The sequence below is a fragment of the Trichoderma reesei genome (assembly GCF_000167675.1).
Source record: "Trichoderma reesei QM6a unplaced genomic scaffold TRIREscaffold_3, whole genome shotgun sequence".
Classification (NCBI taxonomy): Eukaryota; Fungi; Ascomycota; class Sordariomycetes; order Hypocreales; family Hypocreaceae; genus Trichoderma; species Trichoderma reesei.
This window is the reverse complement of record NW_006711150.1, coordinates 1,600,670-1,623,068: the sequence shown is the minus strand read 5'-3', so window position 1 is coordinate 1,623,068 and position 22,399 is coordinate 1,600,670. Positions and strand designations below refer to the sequence as shown.

General features: G+C 56.2%; 10 protein-coding genes across 10 annotated transcripts in view; 5 read left to right on the top strand and 5 right to left on the bottom strand.

Moving 5' to 3' along the window:
- The window catches only part of TRIREDRAFT_45652 (uncharacterized protein), a 2,532-nt gene extending 396 nt beyond the window's left edge, over positions 1-2,136 (top strand). The window contains exons 2-4 of the mRNA XM_006962509.1: positions 28-440; positions 517-1,116; positions 1,286-2,136. Coding sequence (XP_006962571.1) covers positions 343-440; positions 517-1,116; position 1,286 — 699 coding nt within the window. The 5' untranslated portion in view covers positions 28-342 and the 3' untranslated portion in view covers positions 1,287-2,136. The remainder of the gene's footprint in view (positions 1-27; positions 441-516; positions 1,117-1,285) is intronic.
- Positions 2,137-2,320: 184 nt separating this feature from the next.
- Positions 2,321-3,853, bottom strand: TRIREDRAFT_75535 (uncharacterized protein; the record flags this gene model as incomplete). Its single annotated transcript, XM_006962718.1, has 2 exons — positions 2,321-3,340; positions 3,410-3,853. The coding sequence occupies 2 exons, from the start codon at positions 3,851-3,853 to the stop codon at positions 2,321-2,323; spliced, it is 1,464 nt and encodes a 487-aa protein (XP_006962780.1).
- An 882-nt stretch (positions 3,854-4,735) lies between these two features.
- On the top strand, positions 4,736-5,653 carry TRIREDRAFT_120489 (uncharacterized protein; the record flags this gene model as incomplete). The annotated part of the gene is made up of 3 exons (XM_006962940.1): positions 4,736-5,315; positions 5,403-5,455; positions 5,539-5,653. The coding sequence occupies 3 exons, from the start codon at positions 4,736-4,738 to the stop codon at positions 5,563-5,565; spliced, it is 660 nt and encodes a 219-aa protein (XP_006963002.1). The 3' UTR covers positions 5,566-5,653.
- Positions 5,654-5,914: 261 nt separating this feature from the next.
- Positions 5,915-7,799, bottom strand: TRIREDRAFT_75534 (uncharacterized protein; the record flags this gene model as incomplete). The annotated part of the gene is made up of 3 exons (XM_006962717.1): positions 5,915-6,204; positions 6,263-7,136; positions 7,269-7,799. The coding sequence occupies 3 exons, from the start codon at positions 7,797-7,799 to the stop codon at positions 6,182-6,184; spliced, it is 1,428 nt and encodes a 475-aa protein (XP_006962779.1). The 3' UTR covers positions 5,915-6,181.
- A 1,404-nt stretch (positions 7,800-9,203) lies between these two features.
- TRIREDRAFT_56671 (uncharacterized protein) lies at positions 9,204-10,312 on the top strand (the record flags this gene model as incomplete). The annotated part of the gene is made up of 2 exons (XM_006962939.1): positions 9,204-9,317; positions 9,416-10,312. 2 exons carry the CDS (start codon positions 9,204-9,206, stop codon positions 10,310-10,312), a joined length of 1,011 nt encoding a protein of 336 aa, XP_006963001.1.
- A 308-nt stretch (positions 10,313-10,620) lies between these two features.
- Positions 10,621-11,727, top strand: TRIREDRAFT_75529 (uncharacterized protein). Its single transcript, XM_006962938.1, has 3 exons — positions 10,621-10,668; positions 10,866-11,252; positions 11,391-11,727. The coding sequence occupies exons 2-3, from the start codon at positions 11,066-11,068 to the stop codon at positions 11,648-11,650; spliced, it is 447 nt and encodes a 148-aa protein (XP_006963000.1). The 5' UTR covers positions 10,621-10,668; positions 10,866-11,065; the 3' UTR covers positions 11,651-11,727.
- A 202-nt stretch (positions 11,728-11,929) lies between these two features.
- On the bottom strand, positions 11,930-13,393 carry TRIREDRAFT_56267 (uncharacterized protein; the record flags this gene model as incomplete). The annotated part of the gene is made up of 4 exons (XM_006962716.1): positions 11,930-12,512; positions 12,621-12,951; positions 13,086-13,175; positions 13,339-13,393. 4 exons carry the CDS (start codon positions 13,391-13,393, stop codon positions 11,930-11,932), a joined length of 1,059 nt encoding a protein of 352 aa, XP_006962778.1.
- A 1,103-nt stretch (positions 13,394-14,496) lies between these two features.
- On the bottom strand, positions 14,497-15,776 carry TRIREDRAFT_120486 (proliferating cell nuclear antigen; the record flags this gene model as incomplete). Its single annotated transcript, XM_006962715.1, has 4 exons — positions 15,448-15,776; positions 14,954-15,383; positions 14,569-14,858; positions 14,497-14,514 (listed from the first exon to the last, which is right to left on the bottom strand). The coding sequence occupies exons 1-4, from the start codon at positions 15,487-15,489 to the stop codon at positions 14,497-14,499; spliced, it is 780 nt and encodes a 259-aa protein (XP_006962777.1). The 5' UTR covers positions 15,490-15,776.
- Positions 15,777-16,813: 1,037 nt separating this feature from the next.
- Positions 16,814-18,587, bottom strand: TRIREDRAFT_56261 (uncharacterized protein; the record flags this gene model as incomplete). The annotated part of the gene is made up of 3 exons (XM_006962714.1): positions 16,814-17,469; positions 17,560-18,011; positions 18,109-18,587. Coding segments are annotated over 3 exons (1,587 nt in total), but the record flags the coding sequence as incomplete, so codon positions are not given.
- A 1,261-nt stretch (positions 18,588-19,848) lies between these two features.
- Positions 19,849-22,286, top strand: TRIREDRAFT_120485 (uncharacterized protein; the record flags this gene model as incomplete). Its single annotated transcript, XM_006962937.1, has 2 exons — positions 19,849-19,882; positions 20,005-22,286. 2 exons carry the CDS (start codon positions 19,849-19,851, stop codon positions 22,284-22,286), a joined length of 2,316 nt encoding a protein of 771 aa, XP_006962999.1.
- Between the last annotated feature and the right edge of the window lie 113 nt (positions 22,287-22,399).

Below are 22,399 nucleotides of genomic sequence, written 5' to 3'. Positions count from 1 at the left end.
ACTCATTTCAACGAGGTTTGCGGCGAGTTGCAGCGTCGCTCCAATCGATGCCAGCAATTTGCACACCAGCAATTCAAAGATGGGCTTTTTGACTCCAAGAACCTAGCTGCGGGCAGCAGCGGTATCAACTACAGCAACTTCTATCACTCCGAGACCTGTCGCTTAAGGGACATACGAGCTTTAAAGTCCAAATGCACGATTCAAGCCAAACGACAAAACGCAAGCCCCTTTGCCTCCAAGTATGAACCTCTAAAGATCCTAGGCAAAGGCAGTTTTGGAGTGGTCAGGCTGGTGCGCGAGAAGTCAGATTCGCCATATACTTTTGCGAAGCAAGTGTATGCCATGAAAGTCATACGGAAGTCGGACATGCTTCGAAGCAGCCAGGAGGGACATCTCCGCGCCGAGAGGGATTTTCTCGTTTCTTGTGAAGGATCCAACTGGTGAGCATGTTTGACTTATCTCGTGTTTCCTTATGGAAAATGGTAGACTAATATCCCTCTTACCTCCTTCCGATAGGGTCGTGCCGCTGGTTGCAAGCTTCGAAGATATGTCCAGCCTCTACCTTGTCATGGAGTACATGCCCGGGGGCGACTTTTTGGGTCTGTTGATCCGGGAAAACATCTTGCATGAGGCTGTGGCATGCTTCTACATTGCTGAAATGATTCTGGCCGTTGAGGAAGCCCATCGTCTTGGTTTCATCCACCGTGATATTAAGCCCGACAACTTTCTTATATCCAGCTCCGGGCATCTCAAAATATCCGACTTTGGGCTGGCATTTGACGGTCAATGGCCCCATGACGCCTCGTATTACAGTTATCACCGATATTCGCTCTTGCGAAAACTGAATGTCGACGCCAAAGGCGACGAGAGGGATCAAGAAGACGGCAAAAGCGTTCAGGCGCGCGTCGAGAAAGCGCAGGCTCTGACGGCTGATCTAGGACGACACGACGAGCAGAACTTTGGACATGATCGAGACCTTACTGCTGTTCTGGGATGGAGAAATATGTACAGTAACCGCACGAGAGCCAACTCTGTCGTTGGCACAAGCCAATACATGGCCCCCGAGGTGATTCAAGCACAAAACTATCAGACCTACTACGACGGGAGATGCGACTAGTAGAGCATCGGCATCATTCTGTACGAGTGTCTCTATGGACACACCCCATTCCTTTCAGACGAAGGCAGAAAGCCTACAAAACAAAATATCTTGGTGAGTGCTTGCCTGCTTGATGACGACGCTGGTGATGATGAGGGGCTAATACTCTGCAAAGGCCCATAAAGAGAGGTTCCGGTTCCCTGTCAGACCTTTGGTCAGTGACAAATGCAAGGACCTGATTTACCGCTTGATCCAAGACAAAGAAGTTCGTCTTTGCTCTAAACGATACCAGATGCTTGACCAGAGCCAGTCAGGGGCAGCGATGCCGACGGATATGCATGGCCGATACGTGTTCCCTGACGATGCCGAGGACATCAAGGCGCATCGATTCTTCAGAAGCGTGCCGTGGGACAATCTGCAGAACACGGCGCCACCCTTTGTCCCCCGCATCAACAGCCTTGAAGACACTCACTATTTCGACGAATCGGAACCGCTTGATGACCGAATCGACTCGGCGACGGAAAAGCCTGGGCTGACAGACGAAGAGGTGCGGTGGATCCTGCGAGAATTTCGGCCGTGCGTACAGAACGTGGCGATTCGACTCATCAACATACCGTACGACTCTGGCGCTCTTCGCAGCAGAGACTTGGAAATCGACTCGATGACTGCATTCGCAGAGGAAGAGAAGGAGCTTTTGAAGAGATTCATGAGAGAATACGGGCGAAGAATACCCAAGCGACCGAGAGACATTGTCCTACGTGACGAAAGCATGAAGGGCACGGCCATGGAGGTGAGAAAGCAAAGCGCCTTTATGGGCTACGCATGGCATAGCGTGAGGAAACAAGCCTGTTGATGATGGCTCAGGCTGGTGGGGGTGAAGCCTAGATCCCTTGACGGAGCACGAAACTTGGTGAAATGGGGAGACGAAGGTGACGGATGTTGTAGCAGCGCATAAAATACCCGATTGAGAGTATCACACAACAGGCTTAGTGGATACAACAGAGTTAATTGGTATATCTTACAACTGCCCTTTGCTTCTGATCTCTCGTGCCTGCAATAGCGTATCGTGCTACTACCGGCGAGCTGGTCTCGGATCCTTTGCGCTCGTTCTTTCCAACGTCGAGCGGGATAGTTTATGGCATATATGATTGATTGACTTGGAGTTTGGCCATAAGAAGTACTAGATTAGGTATTTTTCTTGAATCGCGTCAAATCAACTACCACTCAATCTGTTTTCGTAGCTGGATCTTGGGAACCGATGTGCTCTGACAAAGCAAGTGCCCTGGCAGTCTGAATCTCCCACTCAAACTCCCTCAGAGCTCGAATCTCTGACCAGAAGAAGAGCAGGGCAAGCAAGCCGTCGACGACGCCGGTGGTGAGGCCCAAGCTCGCGACGAGCATGAGGATGAAGGCGACGAAGTTGCGGGGGCTGAACCACACGGCGACGAGGCAGCCTACCCAGACGAGGACGGAGGCGTAGAAGTGGATGCCGCGCCAATAACGCTGACGAATCTCGCGGGCCATGTACTGGTGCGTCATGGCGAGGATCTCGTCGTAGTCGGAGAGGGAGAGGCTGGCGCTTTCGGGGTCGTTGTCTGGCGGTGGGAGGAGCTGGGCGTCCAGGACGGAGTTGGGGGAGGATGGTGATATCTCGTGGAATCTGAGGGTGGCCATGGCTGCGAAGTGGTCGGATAGGGAGACGTTGAGCTGGGGATGGCGCTGGGTCATCTCGACGGAGGCCGAGTGGACGACCCAGCCTCGGGGTGGCGCGCTGGGGTTGCGAGCATCGGGAGGGAAGGGACCGGTGGAGGCAAAGACGTAGTCGAGGCGTTTGCCGCGCGGGTCTGGGCTGTCGGGGTCGACGGGGCAGGGGTCCGTCTTGAGCTTCTCGCGGGCAGCCTTTGTCCAGCGCCAGGTGTTGTAGACGCCGTCGCTGGTCGACCCGTTGACCTTGAGATTGAAGTGGGCGGTAGGGATGGGGAGGCCTCTCGCCTTTTCCACGGGGTCATTGGCGGTGCCCAGTGAGCTCTCGGGATGGAGGACGCGCCATGTGTCGCGGAGGGGAGTGCGGGCGGTGATGATGCGGTGGGTGAGCGAGCGAGGCGTCATGTTGAAGTCGCCCAGGGCGACGACGAGGCGGCCCGAGAGGGAGGCGGCGCGGAGGAGCTTTGAGATTTCCCATGCCTGGGCTGTGCGATGGCAGAGATAGGTGTCATTGGGGGGCCTCTCATAAGGGGCATGAGTCTGAGATGAGTTAGTATGAATGCCTGATGTTAAAAGGGGGGGGGGGAGAAGAGGTGAAGAGAAGCTTACATGAGTGTTGAAGACCTCAATTACATCATTCTGGCCCGGCCCAAATCGCACACTGGCACACGCCACGCCCTTGCCGACGTACCAATCGCCTCTCCAGAACGCCGTCGGCCGGCCATTGAGCGGATAGCGAAACATTGAGCTCGCCTCGATGGGCCAGCGGCTCAGCAGGGCCAAGCCGCCGCCAAAGGCGCCGCTGTGGTAGAACTTGCCATGGGGCAGGACGGCAGCGGTGGCCTCGCGGATGGCGCGGTAGTCGGCCTGGGCCCAGCACTCCTGGAGGCAGACGATGTCCGGGGGAGGGTCGAGGAGGGCGAGCTGGCGGCCGATTTCCGCGAGGCGAGGGGTGCGGAGGGCGGAGATGTAGACGAGGCCCCAGCAGTTGAGGGTGAGGAGGCGGATCTGGGTGACGGGGGGGTTGGTGGTCTGTGAGGCTGAGGGGTCCATGACTCTGTGATGCTGTTTGTCTGGCTGTTTAGGGGAGAGAAGGGCGATGCTGGTGTGATGTGGTGGGCGAGGAGAGTTGTGGGAGCTCCGGGTTCACCGTCTTGAGGCCAGCTTGACGGAGCTCAGCCCTGCCTCAATATGGTGGAAATGGTGTAATTGTCGTGACAGTAAAAACGCTTCGTCAACGGCCAATTGAGGGATCCGATGCGTCAGCTTGATGATGGCATGCTCTGCTCGTGACAGTTGCACTGTCGCAGTGATGAACGGTGAAGATGGCAGGTTCACGATGTTGGATTGAGCTCCCGAGCTTTGAGGCCATCAAGGGTTGAAAGCAAAAGAGAGGTACATGGTACATGGTAAGGTACCTAAGGTACTTGTCCGAGCCAACAAACGCCGCTAACGTGATGACGCTGCTGGACTGACAGCTGGGGGCAGGCAGGCAGGACACGCCAAGCCAGCAGCTTCCCTCAACTGCCGAGATTCCTCACATAGGAAGGAAGCTTCACTTGCGTCATTGCGATGGAATGCTGCATCTCGAGCTTATCGGGATAACATTCATGCATAACCTTTCAGACCTAGCAGTAGGACGGACTTCACGTGATGGCCGTGTCCCCCCTTCATACGTGTACTTTACTTTACCTTACCTTACCTTACCTTGGATCACATCACATCACATCAGTTCATGAGTGCCAAGTGTGGCTTCGAATCCGTTGCGGGGCTCATGGAAGGCCGCCGACGTATAAGTGAAGCCACTCTCCATCACTCCAATACCACCTCAACGAGCATCCCCATAAACATTCATCATCTTTAAACATCCCCCCTCACATTTTATAACAAAACAACAAACAAAAAAGAAACAAGAAAAAAAAAACACACATCACCATGTCCGAACTCATCGAAATCTCCACCTTCACCCTCAAGATCAACTCCCCCGTCCCTCCTCCCACCCTCATCTCCAGCCTCAAACTCCTCTCCTCCGCGCCGGGCCTCATCGCCATCTACTTTGGCCCTCACATCGAGTCCCCCACGACGTACACCACCGTCACCCGCTGGTCCTCCCAGGCCTCCCGCGACGCCTTCTTCAACGTCCGGAGTCCCACCTGGCAATCCTCCTTTACCGCATCCCTCGAAACCCTTTCCGTGTTTTCCAGCTCTCCATCTTCCTCCTCAGCATCATCATCATCAGATAACTCGGGTCAAGACGCAGCCATCCCGCTCGGCGCTCCCTGCACGGAAATATTCTTCAGTTTCGGCGCAGACGAGGATTACCTCGAGAACCGCCTCAATCCGTTCGTAAAGGCCATCACCAGCGCTAGTCTGCCTGGCCTCTTTGGCGGCTTCACGGCAGAGTTTGTTCCCGTGAAATGCGTCGGCGTTGAGAAGCCGGAGCCCAAGACGGTCGTCTTGATGTTGGGCTGGAACTCAAAGGCCGACCACGAGGCACAAAAGGGCCAGGGAACAGGTGAGCCTTTTATTGTTTCTTTGCTGTCCGCCCTTGTATGAGGAGTTGGTTACCATGAGAATAAAGTAAACGGACTGACAGTATTAGTGATTGACAACAACATCCATCTCATCAGATCAGGCCGCAAAGCCGTCAGCATGGTACGAATGGTCTTGCCCTTTCCCTAAAGTCCCGGAATTTCATATTTCGAAAGGACCAAGCATGCTAACATTCACGTTCGCAGTTCCACGTCAACTTCAAGAAGTTGTAGACCTGTTAGCTGTCACAGAATGAGTGTCCACAAGCGGTTTACATCGAAATGACCCAAACACCCGGGCAGCAGAGGGTAAGGGAAATCGCCCTGTGCAATAAGAGAGGATGAACAAGGGTAGAGAAACAATTCATGATTATGAGCATTCGTACTTTTCCTTGCTTCCTTGGCCACCGTATCAAATGATGTATCCCCCTTTTTATAAGGGCTCATCTCGTATGACTCCAAAAATCTGATAGCATCAATCACAATAGAGTCAATCTTCAGGGCCATCGAGAATCTCATAGGGCACCAGCCCAAGCTCAACGTTCTCCGCCCCTCCCTCGCTCACTCCAGACTCCGCCCCTGTCACGATAGAGAAGTTCCATTTCTAGACTGCCAAAGAAATGACTGAGGAGACAAGAGCGAAATGAAATCAGAATAGAGATAAAAGAAATCGAGAACAAGAGAGGAAAAAAAATAGAAAAGTTTCAAGTATCCGTTGCTGCCATACCGCAATGGCCATTGACCCCCCCACCTCTCAGCGCGTTACATAGTGCGTCAGTTGATCCCAACCCAATTTTCCTTGCCTCGTCTTGCATCGGCTTGCCTCGTCCATCGTCGCCGCTGTAAGTGGTTAAACGCGGTGCTTTTCCGATTCTGTCGCTCGACACTGGTTAGAAGCTTTAGGCTCCCGTGGATCGGTTTTGCGTCTCACCAAGTCGAGAGTACAGCATGTAAAGCGCCATGCGATTGCACTCTTCCGTGCCCGTAATCGTCACTAGCCGTTCGTTGCTGTTGTCCTGAGGCTCGTTAATCTTAATCACGCTGCCGCTCATCTGCCGTATCTCGTTGATCTTTTGTCCGCCCTTGCCGATGATGGCGCCAACCATGTCGTTGGGGATGTAGATTTGCTGCGTGATGGGGCCGCCGGGCATGCCGGCGTGCATGGGCTGGCCCTGGGGGGCACCGTGCGCCTGGGGACCGGTGTGAGGCGCCATGTGAGGCTGCACGTGAGGCGCGGCCGCTCCATAGGCGGCAGGCTGGCCCGCTCCGTACTGCATGGGCATGGCCGGGGTGCCGTGAGGGGCGCCGTGGGCGTACGGCTGGGGATACGGCGCCGGAGGCATGTGGTGAGGTCGGCGTTCCTGGTGCCGGCCGTAGTTCTCCGCACGCCCGTAGTGTCCCGATGCCGGCTGCGGGCTGTAGGGCACGACCTGCATTCCGCCGGGAATGGATCCCACGGGAGCACCGCTCCTGGTCGCATATGCGGACGCGGCCGGTCCGCCGAATCGCTCGTTGAGCTGCTCGAGCAGAGTGCTGCCGACATAGTACGTCGCGATGTGCACGGCGTCGGCAACGCCCATCACCACGAGGGAGCGCTCGCTCGACATGGGGAGGCAAGAGTCCGAAGCATTGAGCCGCGCGCCAGAGGCCTCCTGGATCTCTCGGATACGAGAACCGCCTTTGCCAATGATGGAACCGATCAGGATGTGGGGGATCAAGAGGCGGAGGGGATAGGTCTTGGAAGAGGCAGTGGACGCCTCGGTGAGGGGCTCGTTGTTCAGTGTTCGGATAATCAAACCAAAGGCCTATCGTGGGAGGGAAGAGGAAGAGAAAGCAGAGGGTTAGACTCGCACTCACCACATGTCGGGGGGTGTGTGAAGGGGGGGGGGGGGGAAGCAGAAACAAGGGGAAGAAGGGGTGATGTTTCTTCGACGTACCTTGGCAACTGCATCAACGATGCCACTAACTGTCAAAATACGCTCGACGGCCCCCTTTTGATAGTCGCTGACGGTACACTTGGCATTGGACATTTTCCGAATGTTGGACACGTTCTCACCGCCCTTGCCGATGATGGTGGCAGCCTCCGGACTAGAGATGACTGCTCGAATATGGATCCATGAGCTCTCGTCGTGAGCGGCAGCCGAGGCGGCCACGGCGGAGGAAGATGCCGTCGAGATTGCTACAGTGGGGGTGGCCTTGACGTCGGTGCCCGTCTCGGTTGCGGTGACAGATGACTCGGTACCGGCGACGCCATTGGCATTGGCATTGTCCTCGCCGTTTTGTTCCTCCTCGGACTCAACAGGCAGCTCAGGCGGGAGGTCCAGCTTTTCCGTCTCTTCATCGCTCTTGGACGTCTTGTCCAGGGCTGGTCGCTTGGCCTCGGGCTGGTCCGTCGCTCGGGAGGGCGAGGAGGGTTCTTCAAGAGGGCGCTTGGCCGATTGAGTCGGTTGTGGGGGTGAGGTAGACATTGCGTCGTCCTTGAGAATGAAATTCTGTCCGCTGGCGGAGGGAACAGTGTGGTCACAGAGAGAGTGGGACGAATTAGAGATCGTCTAACGGGCGATGGCCAAAGACCTTGCGTCCTTGTTCTCTTGGTTTTTTCTTTCAAAAGTTTCTTTGTTTTCGATCTTGTCTTATCTACACTCAGGGGGTTTTCGAAGGAAAACGTGCTGGTGTAGTGGCTGGAATCGGTGGTGAGAGAGGATCGGCTGTCTCGTGTATGCAGGATTCGTGATGTGACTCTTTGGTGGCGTCGCAAGGAGGGCGCTGCCCAGGCTGTGTGTAGCGGAGTAGATGGTGGGAGGAGCTGTGTTCTCAAAGGGCTGGAACTCTCTCTTCTTCCGCGTCTAGATGATCCAGAGCTTTGGCAGAAAGGTGTCGAGCTGCTGGGAATCTTTCGGTGAACTGCGCAAATGGCCAACGGGAAGAAAGGGCGATGATGACAACTGAGTGGCTGGAGACGGAGTGGTGGACGGTGGAGAGGATTGGTGTAGCGAATTATCGGTGCTGGGACAGGTGCCTCGAAAGTAGAGAGTGAAGAGACAATGCGCTCAGCTCAAACCTTGAATTCCACCTGGCAAGACCCGACGAGTCTCGAAGCTGGCGCTCACGTACGCAAGTCCAACCGGCACCTCGCGCGGTAAGGGTTAGTATTCCGAGAGAGTCGCCTCGACAATTGCGATGGGCTGCGCGTGGTTGCCAAACGCTGCGGCTTCCGGCTAGGTAGGGCCGAGACCAAAGGCGGAAAGAGGCGAAAGAACCGCGAATGCTGCTTTCCAGGCCAGGCTGGCGAGTCCTAGCAAACCCCCGACCGAACAGGAACAGGAACAGGAACAGGAACAGAGACCACGGCAGCAGGAGAAACACGCGGACGAGCACTCGTGCGAAATGGCGCTGGGACGCGGGAGCGGATGCTGGCGATTTGCTCAAGTCACAGACGCTGGTGCGATCGAATCGATGGCGACGAGGCGGCGCGTCGCAGGAGGTATGATGGAGAGGAGAAAAGCAGCGGTTGGAGGAAGAAAGTTCGGGGTCGGCAAAAAGCGCCCACGCCTCCCTGGCGGCAGCTGCCCGCTGGAGCGTCACGTGACGCGCCTGATTGGGCGACAGAATGCGCGACACTTTTTTTGCTGCCAAGAACAAGGCGCGGCACGGGCTGCACAGTGCGGGAGCCTGGAGAGCATGGGGCCCGGGCATGATACGGCGATGCGTGATCGCCGCGAGCCGCATCAGCACTGTGATTGGAGCAGCTGCAAGGGCGAAGATCACACAGTTCGCAGACTGTGTCGCTCGGACGGCGCAACGCTCTGGGTTGTGGCTTGTGTTGAGGCTCGCCAAACGAAGGAATCACGCGCATTGGAATCATCCAGGCAATGGAGGACAGGCCGCGCAGCAGCTCGGAAGCCCAGGCTCATGCCACAAACATCGACCACACGCTCAAAGAGCTCCAGCGCAAAGTCCGCGATTATGAGGCCCAGCTAGACGAGGTAAGCTATAACCTGGGGCAGCTCTACAGGCGCTCGGCGCTGCATCGCAACTGGGTACTTTTGGGCATCGAACCGCCGTCTAACGCATGCACTCGCAGTTGCGCTCTGCAGAGCACCCGGCGCCCAGCACCGCCGCTGGCCAGGCCCAGGTCCTCAGGCTGGCCTTTGACGATGTCACCAACTCCGAGCCCTTTCTGCCGTTCCCGGGATCGGTTCTGCCGGCGCTGCTGGCGCTGCGCAAGACGCATCGAACAATCGAGGAGTCCAAGGCGTTCTTGGCTTCGCAGGCAGAGGCAACCGAGCGAGAACAGAGGCGGCTGAAGGACGATGAAGCCGCGCTCAAGGACCATCAGCTTCTCAACGAAGCCCTCAAGCAGAGGATCGAGACTCTGCGGGCCGAGGTCGACTCGGGGGTCACCACGAGACCAGAGGACGAGGCGCGCAAGCGCATCGAAGAGCTACGGCACAAGAGGCAATACTACAACAAGGAGACGAGCAAGCTGATGAAGGCGCTGAACCGCTTCATCGACGAACACCTGGCGGTGATGCTCGCGGCAGAAGCCCTGGGCGGGCCCGTGGTGGGAGAGATGATGGACATTGACGCCGACGATCTCGCCGCCGGGTTCAACGCGCAGGGCAAGCTGAAGAAGCCAAAGGGCGAGATGAACAAGGACAAGAACCAGCGCCGGATCGACGACATCTGGGGCCCCAGCGACGGCGACGGCAATGGCGAAGGGAGCGGTCAGGGCCGCAAGACGAAGCAGAAGCAGCAGAGGGACGCGGCTTCGGCTGCCGGCGCGGAGATGCGGCAGCTGACCGAGGAGCTGCTCAACCGGCTGGTCGAGGCCAAGGGCAGCAGCTCGGACGCATACGTGAAGCTGCCGTATGAGACGGCGGCAGCGAGGTTCTTGATCCGGTCGCATGTCGCGCAGTTTCACCCGCGGGATGCGACCAAGATTCGGCTGGTTGATTTTGGGCGAGAGCTGGACGATTAGCCCGTGCCTGATACTGTAGAATCAACGCAACCAACCAACCGCCTTCCGCCCCTGGTGCCTGTCGTGATCATGATCAATTACTGCCTGACTTCACATACGCGACATCTCGTAACGAATCATGTCCAGCTGCTTCCAGTCGCTCAATGCAAGGGACTGATCCTCTTGCACTGTCGTATCTGCCGCCCCGCCTCAATTGGCCGCCTCTTTTCCTTTCCCCCACCACAAAAAGCTTGGACGCGTCGCGTCGCCCCTCCAATCAAGCTCGATTCCCGTCCAACAAACTCTCACCGACTTCCTCTCCAGCCAGCCATTGGCATACTACTACTACTACCAACTAATCCTTGTCATACCAGCAGGTAAGCTGAACAGCGCATTGCATTACCTTTGAACTCATCACTGCCCCTGTCCTCCTCTCAGATCGATCATCTTGTCCTCTATTCTGCTCTCGCTACTACTCTCTTTGATCTTCTCATTGCCCTTGTACAAGCTTCTTCTCAACCTTTACACTCAACTATCTTCACAATCAGTCTAAACAAAACCATGTCCTCAGCAGCGCCCGATAACGACACAACCTCTCCTCCCGCCAAACGCCTCAGGACCGACACCGACGCCGCCGACGCCTCGGAAGCCCCCCAAGACGCCCCAATTGCACCTCCTCCCGCAGAAGAACAGACAAAAGAAGCAGAAGCGCCAGCTGCTGCTGCTGCTACTACCACTACCGCCACCACTACTCCCACCATTACGAATCCCACAATGTCCGTGATGGAGGCCGCCGTCCCGCTGCACGTCAAGAAGCTCTCGCCGCAGGCCAGGCTGCCCACCCGCGGCAGCGCCTTTGCCGCGGGCTACGACCTGTACGCTGCCAAGGACACGGTTGTGCCGGCGAGGGGAAAGGTGCTTGTCGATACCGACATTAGCATTGCCGTGCCAGCTGGAACGTGTAAGTCCCATCCATGAACGATGCCAGCACCCATTGAAGCCGTGTATGGGAGAAAATGGAAAAGAAAAAAAGAAGAAGAAGAAGAAGAAGCATAGCACAGCAAAATGGACGAGACGAGATGGCTAATGTGCAACACAGACGGCCGCATTGCTCCCCGCTCGGGCCTCGCCTCCAAGCACTTCATCGACACCGGCGCGGGCGTCATCGACGCCGACTACCGCGGCCCCGTCAAGGTCCTCCTGTTCAACCACGCGGACGCCGACTACGAGATCAAGGAGGGCGATCGGATCGCGCAGCTCGTGCTCGAGAGGATTGTCACGCCCGACGTTGTCGAGGTGGAGGAGCTGGAGGAGAGCGTTCGGGGTGCCGGTGGCTTTGGAAGCACGGGCAAGAACTAAGCAGACTTACCTAGGAAGTAACACGCGATCATGATATGAAATATGAAAAATGATACAACATGGCATAGGGCGGATTCAAAGGACGGCCGGGACTCGGGGCATTTAGAAGGACAAAGACAGCAGTCCCCCATTCAGGTCTATATAGGACACGGATGCTACCTAGAAACAGATATAAAAAAAGAGTATAAAAGCAACAAGAAAGGGCATTCTTACGCCGCCCGCTCGCCGTCCCCATCTATTCCCAGCAGTCCACACGCCTTTCCCCTCTCCTCCCAATCTCTAAATCTTGGTCGCAGAAAACGTCGTCGTCGGGCTCCGCAAGCTGTCCAAGTTGGTCACCAGCTGCAGCTCCGCCGCCTTGGACTTGACATAATGCGCCTTCTTCTCATCGCCCCGATCCGCATCGGCCCCCATCGAGGCCCACGTCCTATCCATGACGGCGGGCATCGCTTCCCTCGTCTTGGCCAGCACCTCGTGCATGCTCGCGAGCACCTTCTCCGCGGCCCTCGCGAGCGGCAGCTCCGTCGCCGCAACATCATCATCGCTGAGCCAGCTCTCGCGCGCCGTCAGCCCCGGCACGGCCTCGACGGCCTCGCGCACGCGGCTCGTGATGAGCGCGCCAAACATGTCGCCCGTGCCGCAGAAGTAGCAGTCGATGGAGGGAAAGGTGATCTTGAAGGTGCGCGCGCGGCGGTCCGAGGTCATGGTGGACCCGATGACGGAGAGGTGCGACGGCGGGTGGTCGGGCGTGGTGAAGCTGACCGAGGTGATGATGATGTGCGGGATGCGGAACTTTTCGTGCAGGACCTGGATGGCCTGCGTGAGGCTGGCCATGTCTACAATCTTGACGTCGGAGAGCTGCCTGTAGAGATGGCGGGGGAAAAACAACGGTCGTATCAGCAACGACATCCCCGAAACCGATCGATATTTGCAGAGGGACCCCCTTTTTTCATATGAGGGAAAAACTCACTCGGCTTCAAACTGGTTCGGCAGTATCAGATCCGCATACGGCAGAAGCGCCTTGTACGCGGGCACAACCTCCGGCGCCACGTACAGCTTGCCGTTGTCCCCCATGACGGGATCCAGCACCCAGAAGAACTTGCCCGGCACGTCCCGAAACTTTTCCTTGAGCCCCTTTGCGATGTTGCCCACCGCCGTGACGCCCTCGGCGCCGGGGATGTAGCCCGACAGCATCATGTCGAAGTCGTCCAGGTACGACTGCTTCAGGCCGGCGTACAGGTCGGTGATTTCCTGCGCCGTGGCCCTCGTCCCCGTCCATTGTCTGTAGCCTGTGTGGTTGCCTGGTGGGTTGCAGAAAGAAAATCGCAGGCGTTGAGTCAGCGGGTAGCTCAAACCCGGGATCAGACAAAGGGAGAGAAGAAGGGGGTGTGTCAAGCTCCTCCGTCAAAGAGGTTTGGGTGGTGAGAGGACTCACTGAATTGCACCGTGTTGAGGGCCGCGACGTCGAATCCCAGTGACTGGAGCACGAAGACGGCGACCTTGTTGCCCACGTTGCTGATGAGGTCTCGCGTTAACTCAAGCTGGCCTTCGCGATGGAATCTCATGGAACTAAGCCGTTTCCACGCTTGCTTTTTTGATATTTTCACGTCAAGTCATACCCTGAGACAACCTGTGAGCACCGTCAGTCAAAGTCTCATCATATGGTAGAATGCTCTGATTTTGAGGACGTACATGGCTGGCAACTGCCAGCACTCTCGGTGCGAGCTGTAACTCGGAAGACATGGCTCTTCGTTCTATATCGTGTGGTGTGTGTGTGTGTGTGTGTGCAACTCAAGGAATACTACTACCTAGTCGTAGTAGATAGTGACACTATTGGTGTGCGCCGATATGCGGAGGATAGCAACAGGTGCCTTGCTAAAGCTCTAACTGCACGTATTAGAAAATTGGAATAGAAACAGAATTTGAACGAATTTTGAACCAAAAGAGCAACAATATGCATAGATAGTCAAGGGGAATAGGTCCTGGTCCAGGCGTCTTGATCTCATCGAGGTTGTCAGACTCGCTGAGATTCAGTCGGTAGAAAAAAGTTGATGAATAATATGGTAGTGGCATTATTACTGGCATCTCCCGTGTGAGCCAGAACCAGTCCCGCCGTCAGCGGAGTTCAAGGGCACTCGAATAATAAAAAGGCAAGACAAACTAAATGAAATCATCAGCAACTCACCGCTTGGTCACAGAATAGCTGACGCCCTCTTTGTCACTATGGAAAGACAAAAGTCAGAGCAAAAAGCAGGGCGCACTTTTATAAAAGGCCAACAAAAAAGGGCGCCAGAGACAGCAGCATCGTCCAGTACGACAGAAATACTAGGTCAGTATGGGGTAGGAAAAACGCCCCGCCGAGAACCGAAGCTACGATCCGCTCTAAGCCGCTTCTATGAAGCGTCAGAATCTCGATCGATATGTATGTAAGCACGACGAACAAGGGCCAGTTTTGGCGTCAAAAGGTGAAAAGCGAAAAAAGACATGACCGAGCAGGGGCACAGAGACGGACTCTTTCAGGAGCAACGCGGTCAGACATCTCTCGGAGGTCCAATCTTGGGTCGGGAGGTAGACTAAAGCCAAGCAGCGTGCTCGTCTCCTTTTTGTTTTCTCTCTCTTTTGCTACATAGTATCGTGATTAGAATAAACAAAGAAGGAGGCCTGTGAAACAATATTTTTTTTGATATCCATCTCTCCTCACTCTGTCAGCGTCGGGTGGTCGACCAGCCGTGCCCTAGGAGCCGCGTAGTAGGTTGCTGCCCAAGTACAAGTCCGGTTCAGTGGTTTGCGAAGAAAATTACATGTTGGGTCGTTGAAGGGTTTGAGAACGCAGGTGGGCAGATACTTTACTCATCATCGCCAATCTGATACAACAGCGTTAGCATCGTGATAATTTGGGAGGGGATTGAGAGACAAACCTTGGGCGCGAGGTAGAAGCGCAGGTAGCTGCTGCCAGAGAGGTTGTACTCGACCAAGAGCGGCACCTCGCTGGACAGGCAGATCTTGACCTGGTTGGACAGGGCGGCAGCCTTGCAGAAGTTGACCAGGTACTTCAGCGAAAAGGTCAGGGAGACGGGCTCCGTCAGCTCAATGTCGACATTGTTCTCGGGCTTGTCGATGGAGGTGTGGCTTCTCAGGGTGACGGAGCCGTTGCCAATGTCGCCGTTGCAAGAGAACTTGACGCCGTCCTTGGAGGCCTCGATGCCGACTGGCCAGGGGAAAAAAAAAGAGAAAAAACATGTTAGCTCCTAAAACCGGATCTTTGAAGCATCCCCGACATCCAGAGGTATATTCTTCCCATACCTGACTCTGACATGGCCGCCAGATCTGTGCAGATCCTCCGGAACTCGTTCGACGGCATCGTAATGGTGGCCGCATACTCCGTCTCGGGAATGCCCAGGTGCTCCTGGTCAATGTCCATGAGCTTGAGGTCGTACTCGCTGATGCGGTCCTCGCCGCTGCTCTCAAACAGCAGGTTCATGACGTCCGGGGCGTCCTCGGCCTTGATCGTCAGGATGTCGTCGCCCTGGGCTGCGCGCAGCACCTTTGTCAGGGACGTCAGGTTGACGCCGAGGGCGATGTTGCGGTCGCATCGGTACGGCGAGAAGCCCTCGGCCTTGAGCATCATGGACACGAGGGCGACGTGCGAGTTGTCCATGGCCTGCAGCGCGATGCCCGAGTCGTTGCAGTCAAAGTTGCAGTCCTGCACGAGGTCCTTGATGGCGTCGACCACCTGTCGGTTGTGGTTGTTCCCTCGTCAGCAAGGCAGCGTCAAAGGGAGATCGTGTCAGTTTTACCTTTTTCAGGATGCTAGCCTGTTCCAACCGTGCTTCCAACATTTCTGCTGCGTGTCAGATTCTTTCTATCCCAAAGTCGTAGCGGAGGAGGAAGAGGAAGAAAAGCAGCCGTCGTCGAGGAAATGCACGCAATAGAGGGATTCGAAACGTACTGGCTATAGAAGATGTGTGATTATCGTAGTGGAAAGAGACAAGAAGAGGGAAAGGAGATGAGAGAGAGAAGACTTGATGGACAGAGACGAATGTAGAAGAGCAAAAGAGAGAGACAGAGACAGAGAGAGAGTCAAGTCAGAGTGGCTGAGTTTTGGTTGGTGGAAAAGAGAAGAAAAGGCAAAATGCACGGCGGTTTTGGTGGAGGTGAAGCTCCAGGGAATAGCAGGCAGAAAAAGCACTTAACACGAAGCTTGTGGGCGGCGTCGAGACGCGTCTTGGGTCCGAGGCGCCAACTTGACGCGGGGCAGCACCTTTTTTTCCCCCCTTGCCTAGGTAGGTACCTAGCCTTTGGTGCTGGCAGCGGTACATGTTGTCTCATAGATGCTAGGCTGACACTCGAGGTAGCGCGCCCAGGTTTTGGGTCCATTTCATCATCCATTTCTCTAGAGGCTTATTACACTGAAACGAAGAGAGAGAGAGAGAGAGAGAGAGAGAGAGAGAGAGAGAGAGAGAGAGAGACTATCCAATTTTAGGCGTCATCAAAGCATGACTGAAGGCTGCTCTTCTACCTCACTATTGGGAGAGGCAGAATGGAAGGACAAGAGTAAGAAGATACCTTACTTGGACAATTACTGACACAATCAGAGTGACAGTGCTTACTTGCAATGAGGCTTTTCCCCTTAGTATGAGAATCCAGACAGCCTTCGTCGAAACATTGCATCCTCGCAGTCAATTTGGTTGCCCATCATCTCGTCCATCGCATTCCTGCAGCCACGTGCCTGAGAGATGAGGTATCCTGCCAAAATGCTCCGCTATATACAAGAGATTGCGCTGCGTTTCGATCCCCGTCAAGACGCCCTGTCTAAGTCCAAGTCAAGCCAGCACAAAGGAAACACAAAAATAAAGGACACCGCCTCCACCACGATCAAAGTGATCGGTTCTATAAGACGACAACAAAAACAGAGCAGCAACAATTGCAAAACGCAAAACAGCCAATCGCCCCAGACCCGTAGCCGTTACACCGTGTCTTGCCCCGAAATTTGAAGGAGGCAGAAAGAAAAGGATACAGAAAAGAAATAGCAGTAATCGATCGACGGAAAGGAAAAAAAAAAGAAAGCAGAATGGAAAAGAGTGACGTATGGTACCGTGCGCCTGTACATGTTACATGAAGTGTAGGTGGGAAATATGTCGTCGAGACTTGTAGGTCCCGAGCTCACAGGGAGACGCGAGGGCCAACAGGGGCACTGGCTCGCTTCTGGGGTCGTAGGCTGATGACTGTTTCCAGCTCCCTCAGCATGCCCTTGGTCGCCTCCATCTGCTGCCGTGCCAATGCCCGCTGCTCCCTCTCTTCTTTGACCTTTGCGATTCTCTCCTCTCGCGTCAGCATGCTCCGCGGCCGCGGCTTGGCCACCGCTTCAAACACCTCCTGGTCGTCTTCCCCGTCGTGGATGTCCGAAGCCGGCGGTGATTCACCCGTCAGAGCCTTGAAAGCGTCTGCTGTGCCTCCCTCGCCTATTGTCGTGAGCCCGCTGAGCGAGCTGGCAGGCGACAGCAACGTGCTGATGGACGACAGTCTCTTCTCGTTCCTGTCGATGCCCTGGGCCAGAGCAGCTCTGCCTTCTTCCCATGCCGCCATGAGCATTCTCAGGTCCACTCCGATAGAGTCGTACTGCGACATGAGATTGGGTCCCATTTCGGAAATGTCGTTGGAGTCATCTAGCGCTCTGTCGGATTCTTCTCGCAGCAAGTGGAGCTTGGCTTGCAAGCCTCGGATGCCCGTAGACATGGAATTGAGCTTGCGCAGCTGTGAGCGCCATCGCTCTTTTCCCGGCGTCAGCGGCAATTGAGGAGTAGGTGGCAAGGGGAATGCTACACTGAAGTTAGCAAAGGCGGTTTAAGGCAAGGAAACAAATGAATCCAGGGGGATCCCAAAAAAAAAGTGCAAACATAGCCACTCACATTCTTCCTCGCTCAGTATCCCTTGCAGCTTCTCAAACACAGACTTGGTCAACGTGTTGACGCTCTGCAACGACTCTACCGCAGCCGTCCAGCGCAGTAGATCCTTGACCTCGCCATTCGCATCCAAAGCCAACAGGGCACAAAGGAGCATCTTCCGCGTGGTGTGGAACCGCGCGGCCAGAATCTTCAGAGTCCTCAGCGACTCTAGGTCGTCAAACTCGGCGGCGTTGAAGCCCAGACGGGAGTCCGAAATGTCGAAGTCGCTCACGTCGTACATGTCGTAGTACTTTTCCAGCTCCACCTGCTCGGCGAAGCCCCTGACAACGTCCGACACCTGGTTGTACGTCTGAAGAACCTCCGCAAACGCATTCTTGAGCGCCTTTCGCAGCCGAACGCATTTTCTGCTTTGAGTACGATCCTCGAGTCGGCTGACTGGCGCAAGAGGCACGCTACTATGAGGATGTCAGTTCACCGGGCATGGTTGACGAAGCCGCGCTGAAAAGGCCAGGGCAAGGACAAGGGGGGGTAGGCATGTAAGTTAGGACTGACATTCGATATCCGCGCGAGACAAGCTCGACTTCCTGGACAAGAGAGAGCGTGGCCTCAGTTGCGCTGTCAAAGTTTTGCGAGTTCGTGATAAATGTGGAAATCTCAGCAAGGGCCTGCTCTCTGCGGTAGCGGAGCCACTGCCGTCGCACAAAGACTTGTCCTACCAGCACCGCCGCTGCAGCAATAATAAGCACCAATATTAGGCGTCGTTTCGTCACATGCGATGGCGCACTACTCAGTGCCCAGCTTAGGAAGACGGCGAGAGCTAACGCTCCGACGACGGACACTATAATACCTTCGGTCGAGAGCAGAGATTGGTTATTGTTGTCCGCGGTCGAGCCCGGCGACTTGAGGGCTGGCGGGCGGTATCCGGGCAGAGAGTGGCCACTGAGCAGCTGCGAGGCTATGATTGTATATCTGAATTGTTCGAGGAAGCGGGCGTTGTCTGCGCCATCGAGGCTCGCGGCGAGAAGGGCCTTATACAGAGCAAAATCCGGCCCCAGGTTAGCTGATGCCGTGTGGTGGCGGAAGCGGTGAAGCCTCCGAACAAGCAGACGAGGGTCAACATACAGAGCAGCTTTTCCTCAGCGACTGCAGCGACAATGGCGGCGCCTGTGGTGGCTCGACGGGCTCCGGCTTGCTGGTAGCATTGCGGAATCGAGCCTTGACCAATGGACGGCCGGACGGCGCAAAGGGAGTCGGGCTCGCAGGCGGCGAGGAATCGGACGTTATCGTCGACCGGTGATCGGGAGTGCCATCTATGGGAGCCCATTCCGCCTCCGACAGGTTACCTCCATCTTGAGCGCCCAAGGTTAAGCTGTTAGCACACGCGCGCGACTCAGGGGGAGACAGGCCAGCAATGCGGGCACCGCAACATACCTCTGAGGTAGTCGGCTAGAGGCGTCTCGTCGTACACCACGGGCTCCATCAGCAACTTTCATAAGCGACTTTCGAGGTTGGACAGCAACAACGAAGGGACACGCAGAGCCATGGAGCCCGCAGCGAGCTGGGCGGTCGAAGATATGATGATGCGCCCGGGGGTTATGAATGCGACGAGCTTATGCGAGGGCAGGCTGGGCGAGCTGTGGGCGAGCTCCAGTGGTTCTCGTGGGATGGGGGGGCGTGTGTGATGCGGTGAGCTGCGGCGAGTTGAGCTACTACCTGTCTCTTGGTGTGTCACTCTGTCCTTTGTGTTGTTTGTTTTGTTTCGAGCCTTGTTATGTCTTTTCTTCAGCACTTCGCCCTGTCTCGCCTCTGTGGCCCTCTCGGCTGCGCCCTTTGTCTGGATTGGTTTCAGGGAGAGCTCAGTGAAACCAAGCAGAGTGTCTCTTATTGATGCTCAGGGGAGCCAAGCGAAAGCGGGTTGGCGAACTGGCGAGCTAGCGAATGCAGACAACGGCCTGGAAGCAGCAGCTTGCTCGGCATCAGATGCAAGGATGGATCGGCCATGCATGGATCGGCCCCGTCAGCTCATTTGGAGCCCCGAGATTGGAAGGCCGGGGGGGTTTGCGCGAGCGAGTGAGGCGGAGCGGATGGGTTTAATGTTAAAACTGTCGAGGTACAGTTGCATGCAATATGAAGTGACCTGGATGCAATATAGGTAGTAGGTAGTAGTACGCATGTATGTACCGCCTCCACTGACGCTGATGACGGGGGCTCGGATATTCTGGAAGGACGCATCATCTCACCACGCTGTTCCTCGCTCTGCCCGCAATCCGATTGGTGCGCGGCGCACATGACATGCCGAAAAGGGTCCTTGGGTACGACCATTGTGGTGCGTGGTCCGTGCAAATCGCAGGTACTCGTGCCTACCTAGCACCGCTGTAGTGAATCTCCACCGACCGCCAGCAGTCCTTCGGATGGTTGATTACATAACCACCGGACACCGACCTCCAGGGCTCCCCCACCGGAACTACAGTTTTTCCCGACAGCCCGCCATTGAGCATCGAATCTTTGTGAAGCTTCACGACCCGCGAATAAGCAGCAGCAGCAGCAGCAGCTCTCAGCCCCCCCCTTCAGGCGGCGACAGCTCCCTAACCCCCCGGGCGTCACAACTGCAATGGCTCGTCGGTAACCCTCACTTCTATCCCGCCGACTCCGCCGTCCGCCTCACTGCCATGTCAGTGCGGTCAGCGGCGCAATGCCCGCCTCGGGGAATCGTGTCGCCCTCCTCCGCCGTCTGGATCACGGACGCGGTGCTTCGCCATGCCATTGACCGCTATCACCGCCAGTTCCCTGCCGCCGCGCCATGCCGACGAATAAGCTCCCACTCAGGGCCTCTCGAGAGCCGCCGCCGCCAGCTGGGCAAGCGCAACATGACGGGCATCATGCCCTCGTCGGCCACGTATCCCCCGCTGTGGCACTTTGACGTTGCCTGGATTCCCAGCGAGTGCAAGTGGGAGCCGCCATCTACAGCGGAGGAACGAAGGAAGAAGAAACAATCACTCAGCCCCTCGGCGCTCTTCGAGAGCCTCATCTCCTGGCTCGAAAAGTCTGATGCAGACAAGCCCTTTATCCAGCCCCCGCCGGCGGATGACATCGTTTGCAGCGCATCAACCGGAGAAGCAACTGTAGCGGCTCCTGCAGAAGCCGCCGTACCCGAATACGTGTACCATGATCCCCCTATACCGGCAAAAGTACCCCGCGTGCTGTCAGCGCTGCGACGCAATATCTCTTTGCTTGATACCGTGGACGAAAAGGCGTTGGAACGCCTGTTGAGGCCCTTTCAGCGCCGCTTCTTCCGCAGAATGGAAACTGCAGACCTCACTGTGGAAGCATTGCGCGTTTTGATGGAGCCCCTCGACCAGGCCGCACGAGACAGGATATCAGATCCGGAGATGGCAGACTTGCTCATCGCTCGAGTTCGCCGCTCTCTCTTGACCGGTCTTGAGATTGCCCAAAACAAAGTTCCCGACAGCGTCATTTTGCCGGATCTATGGACTACATTTGTCTCTATAGTTTGCTCATCGGGGAGCGGCTATCAGAACATCAGGCTGTTCAGAAAAGCACTGGAGCTCATGCCGGCAGACATCCGTGCTCGGATCCCCATGGATGATATAAAGACCTTGGCACGATCCTCTCTTGTCGCCCAAGCAAGCAAATGCAATCTTTTGCCGGACTGGATCCGCGTGGCATCTCAATCCGGAGAGGCGCTCTCAAATTTGAGCCCATTGCAATTGCAGGATCTGGATCTTGAAATCAATGCTCTCATCTTAAAGCGAGAACGAGATTCGGAGGAGAACCGAAGGCTACGATTTGCGTGGCTGATGGCCAAGGCATACAACTCCGCAGCAACAAACGAAGAAATCGTCCAATCTTACCGAGAGCTCATTGCGTCTCATGGAATCGACCTCGCATCCGCCCAACTGTGGCAGGTTATAGCCGCCCGACTGAAATCAGCAGAGGCCATCACTACTGTTGCTCACTATGAGCTTACGCGTTACAGATACACGTCCTTATCAGGGCGATGGGCAGCTTTATTCTCAGCAATTCATAGTCTCCCCAGCGCAAACAACATCTTGACAGAGCTTTACGGCTTCTTCAAGGACATCGACCGGACAGACATCCTCATCGACGCTGTACATTCACTTCCAGTGTCTCGAATGTCCATCGACACGGCTCGAACCATCGCCACGGCATGCGACGACCACAGACTGGCCCTGCAGCTCTACGAAACCATCCGCGCCCGCCTTGGCCAAGGCTCACGAGTTGCATCATGGGGCTGGGAGGCCTGGGTCCCCTACCTAGAGCGCATCATCAAAGACCCCGAAATCACACGGCCTGTGCACTGGGAGCTGCTCGATCTCCCCCGCCTCACCACCCCGCCCGACGCAGACCCCGAGGAGATTGCCCGCGAGATCCAGGCCAAGATGGCGCTCGTCGACAGCATCGGCCAATGGTACATGGAAGCGCCGCACCTCAACGAGCGGCAGCTGCTCCGGCGCCTGCATCGCTGCGTGAGCGTCCAGCGGGCGCTGGCAAGGGCCGTCTCGCCGCAGGTGCTGGCGCGCGTGGCCGAGGTGGTGACGCGGGACCTGCAAGGGGGGGATTGGGGCCGCACGACGCGGCTGCGGTGGCTGCTGAGCATCATCGCGCAGACGCACGGCGAGAAGCAGGCCGGCGACGTCTCGAAGACGCTGGAGGGGTGGAGGCGGATGCTTGATCGGAAGGCGTGTTGATACACGCGGGAGAGAATGGGCGGCTGGCTACAATCACCCCTATGTGGCCTGTTCGAGACTTGCTAATCTGCAGCCAAGGGACGGATAAGACTCTAGACTAAAGAATTGAGTCA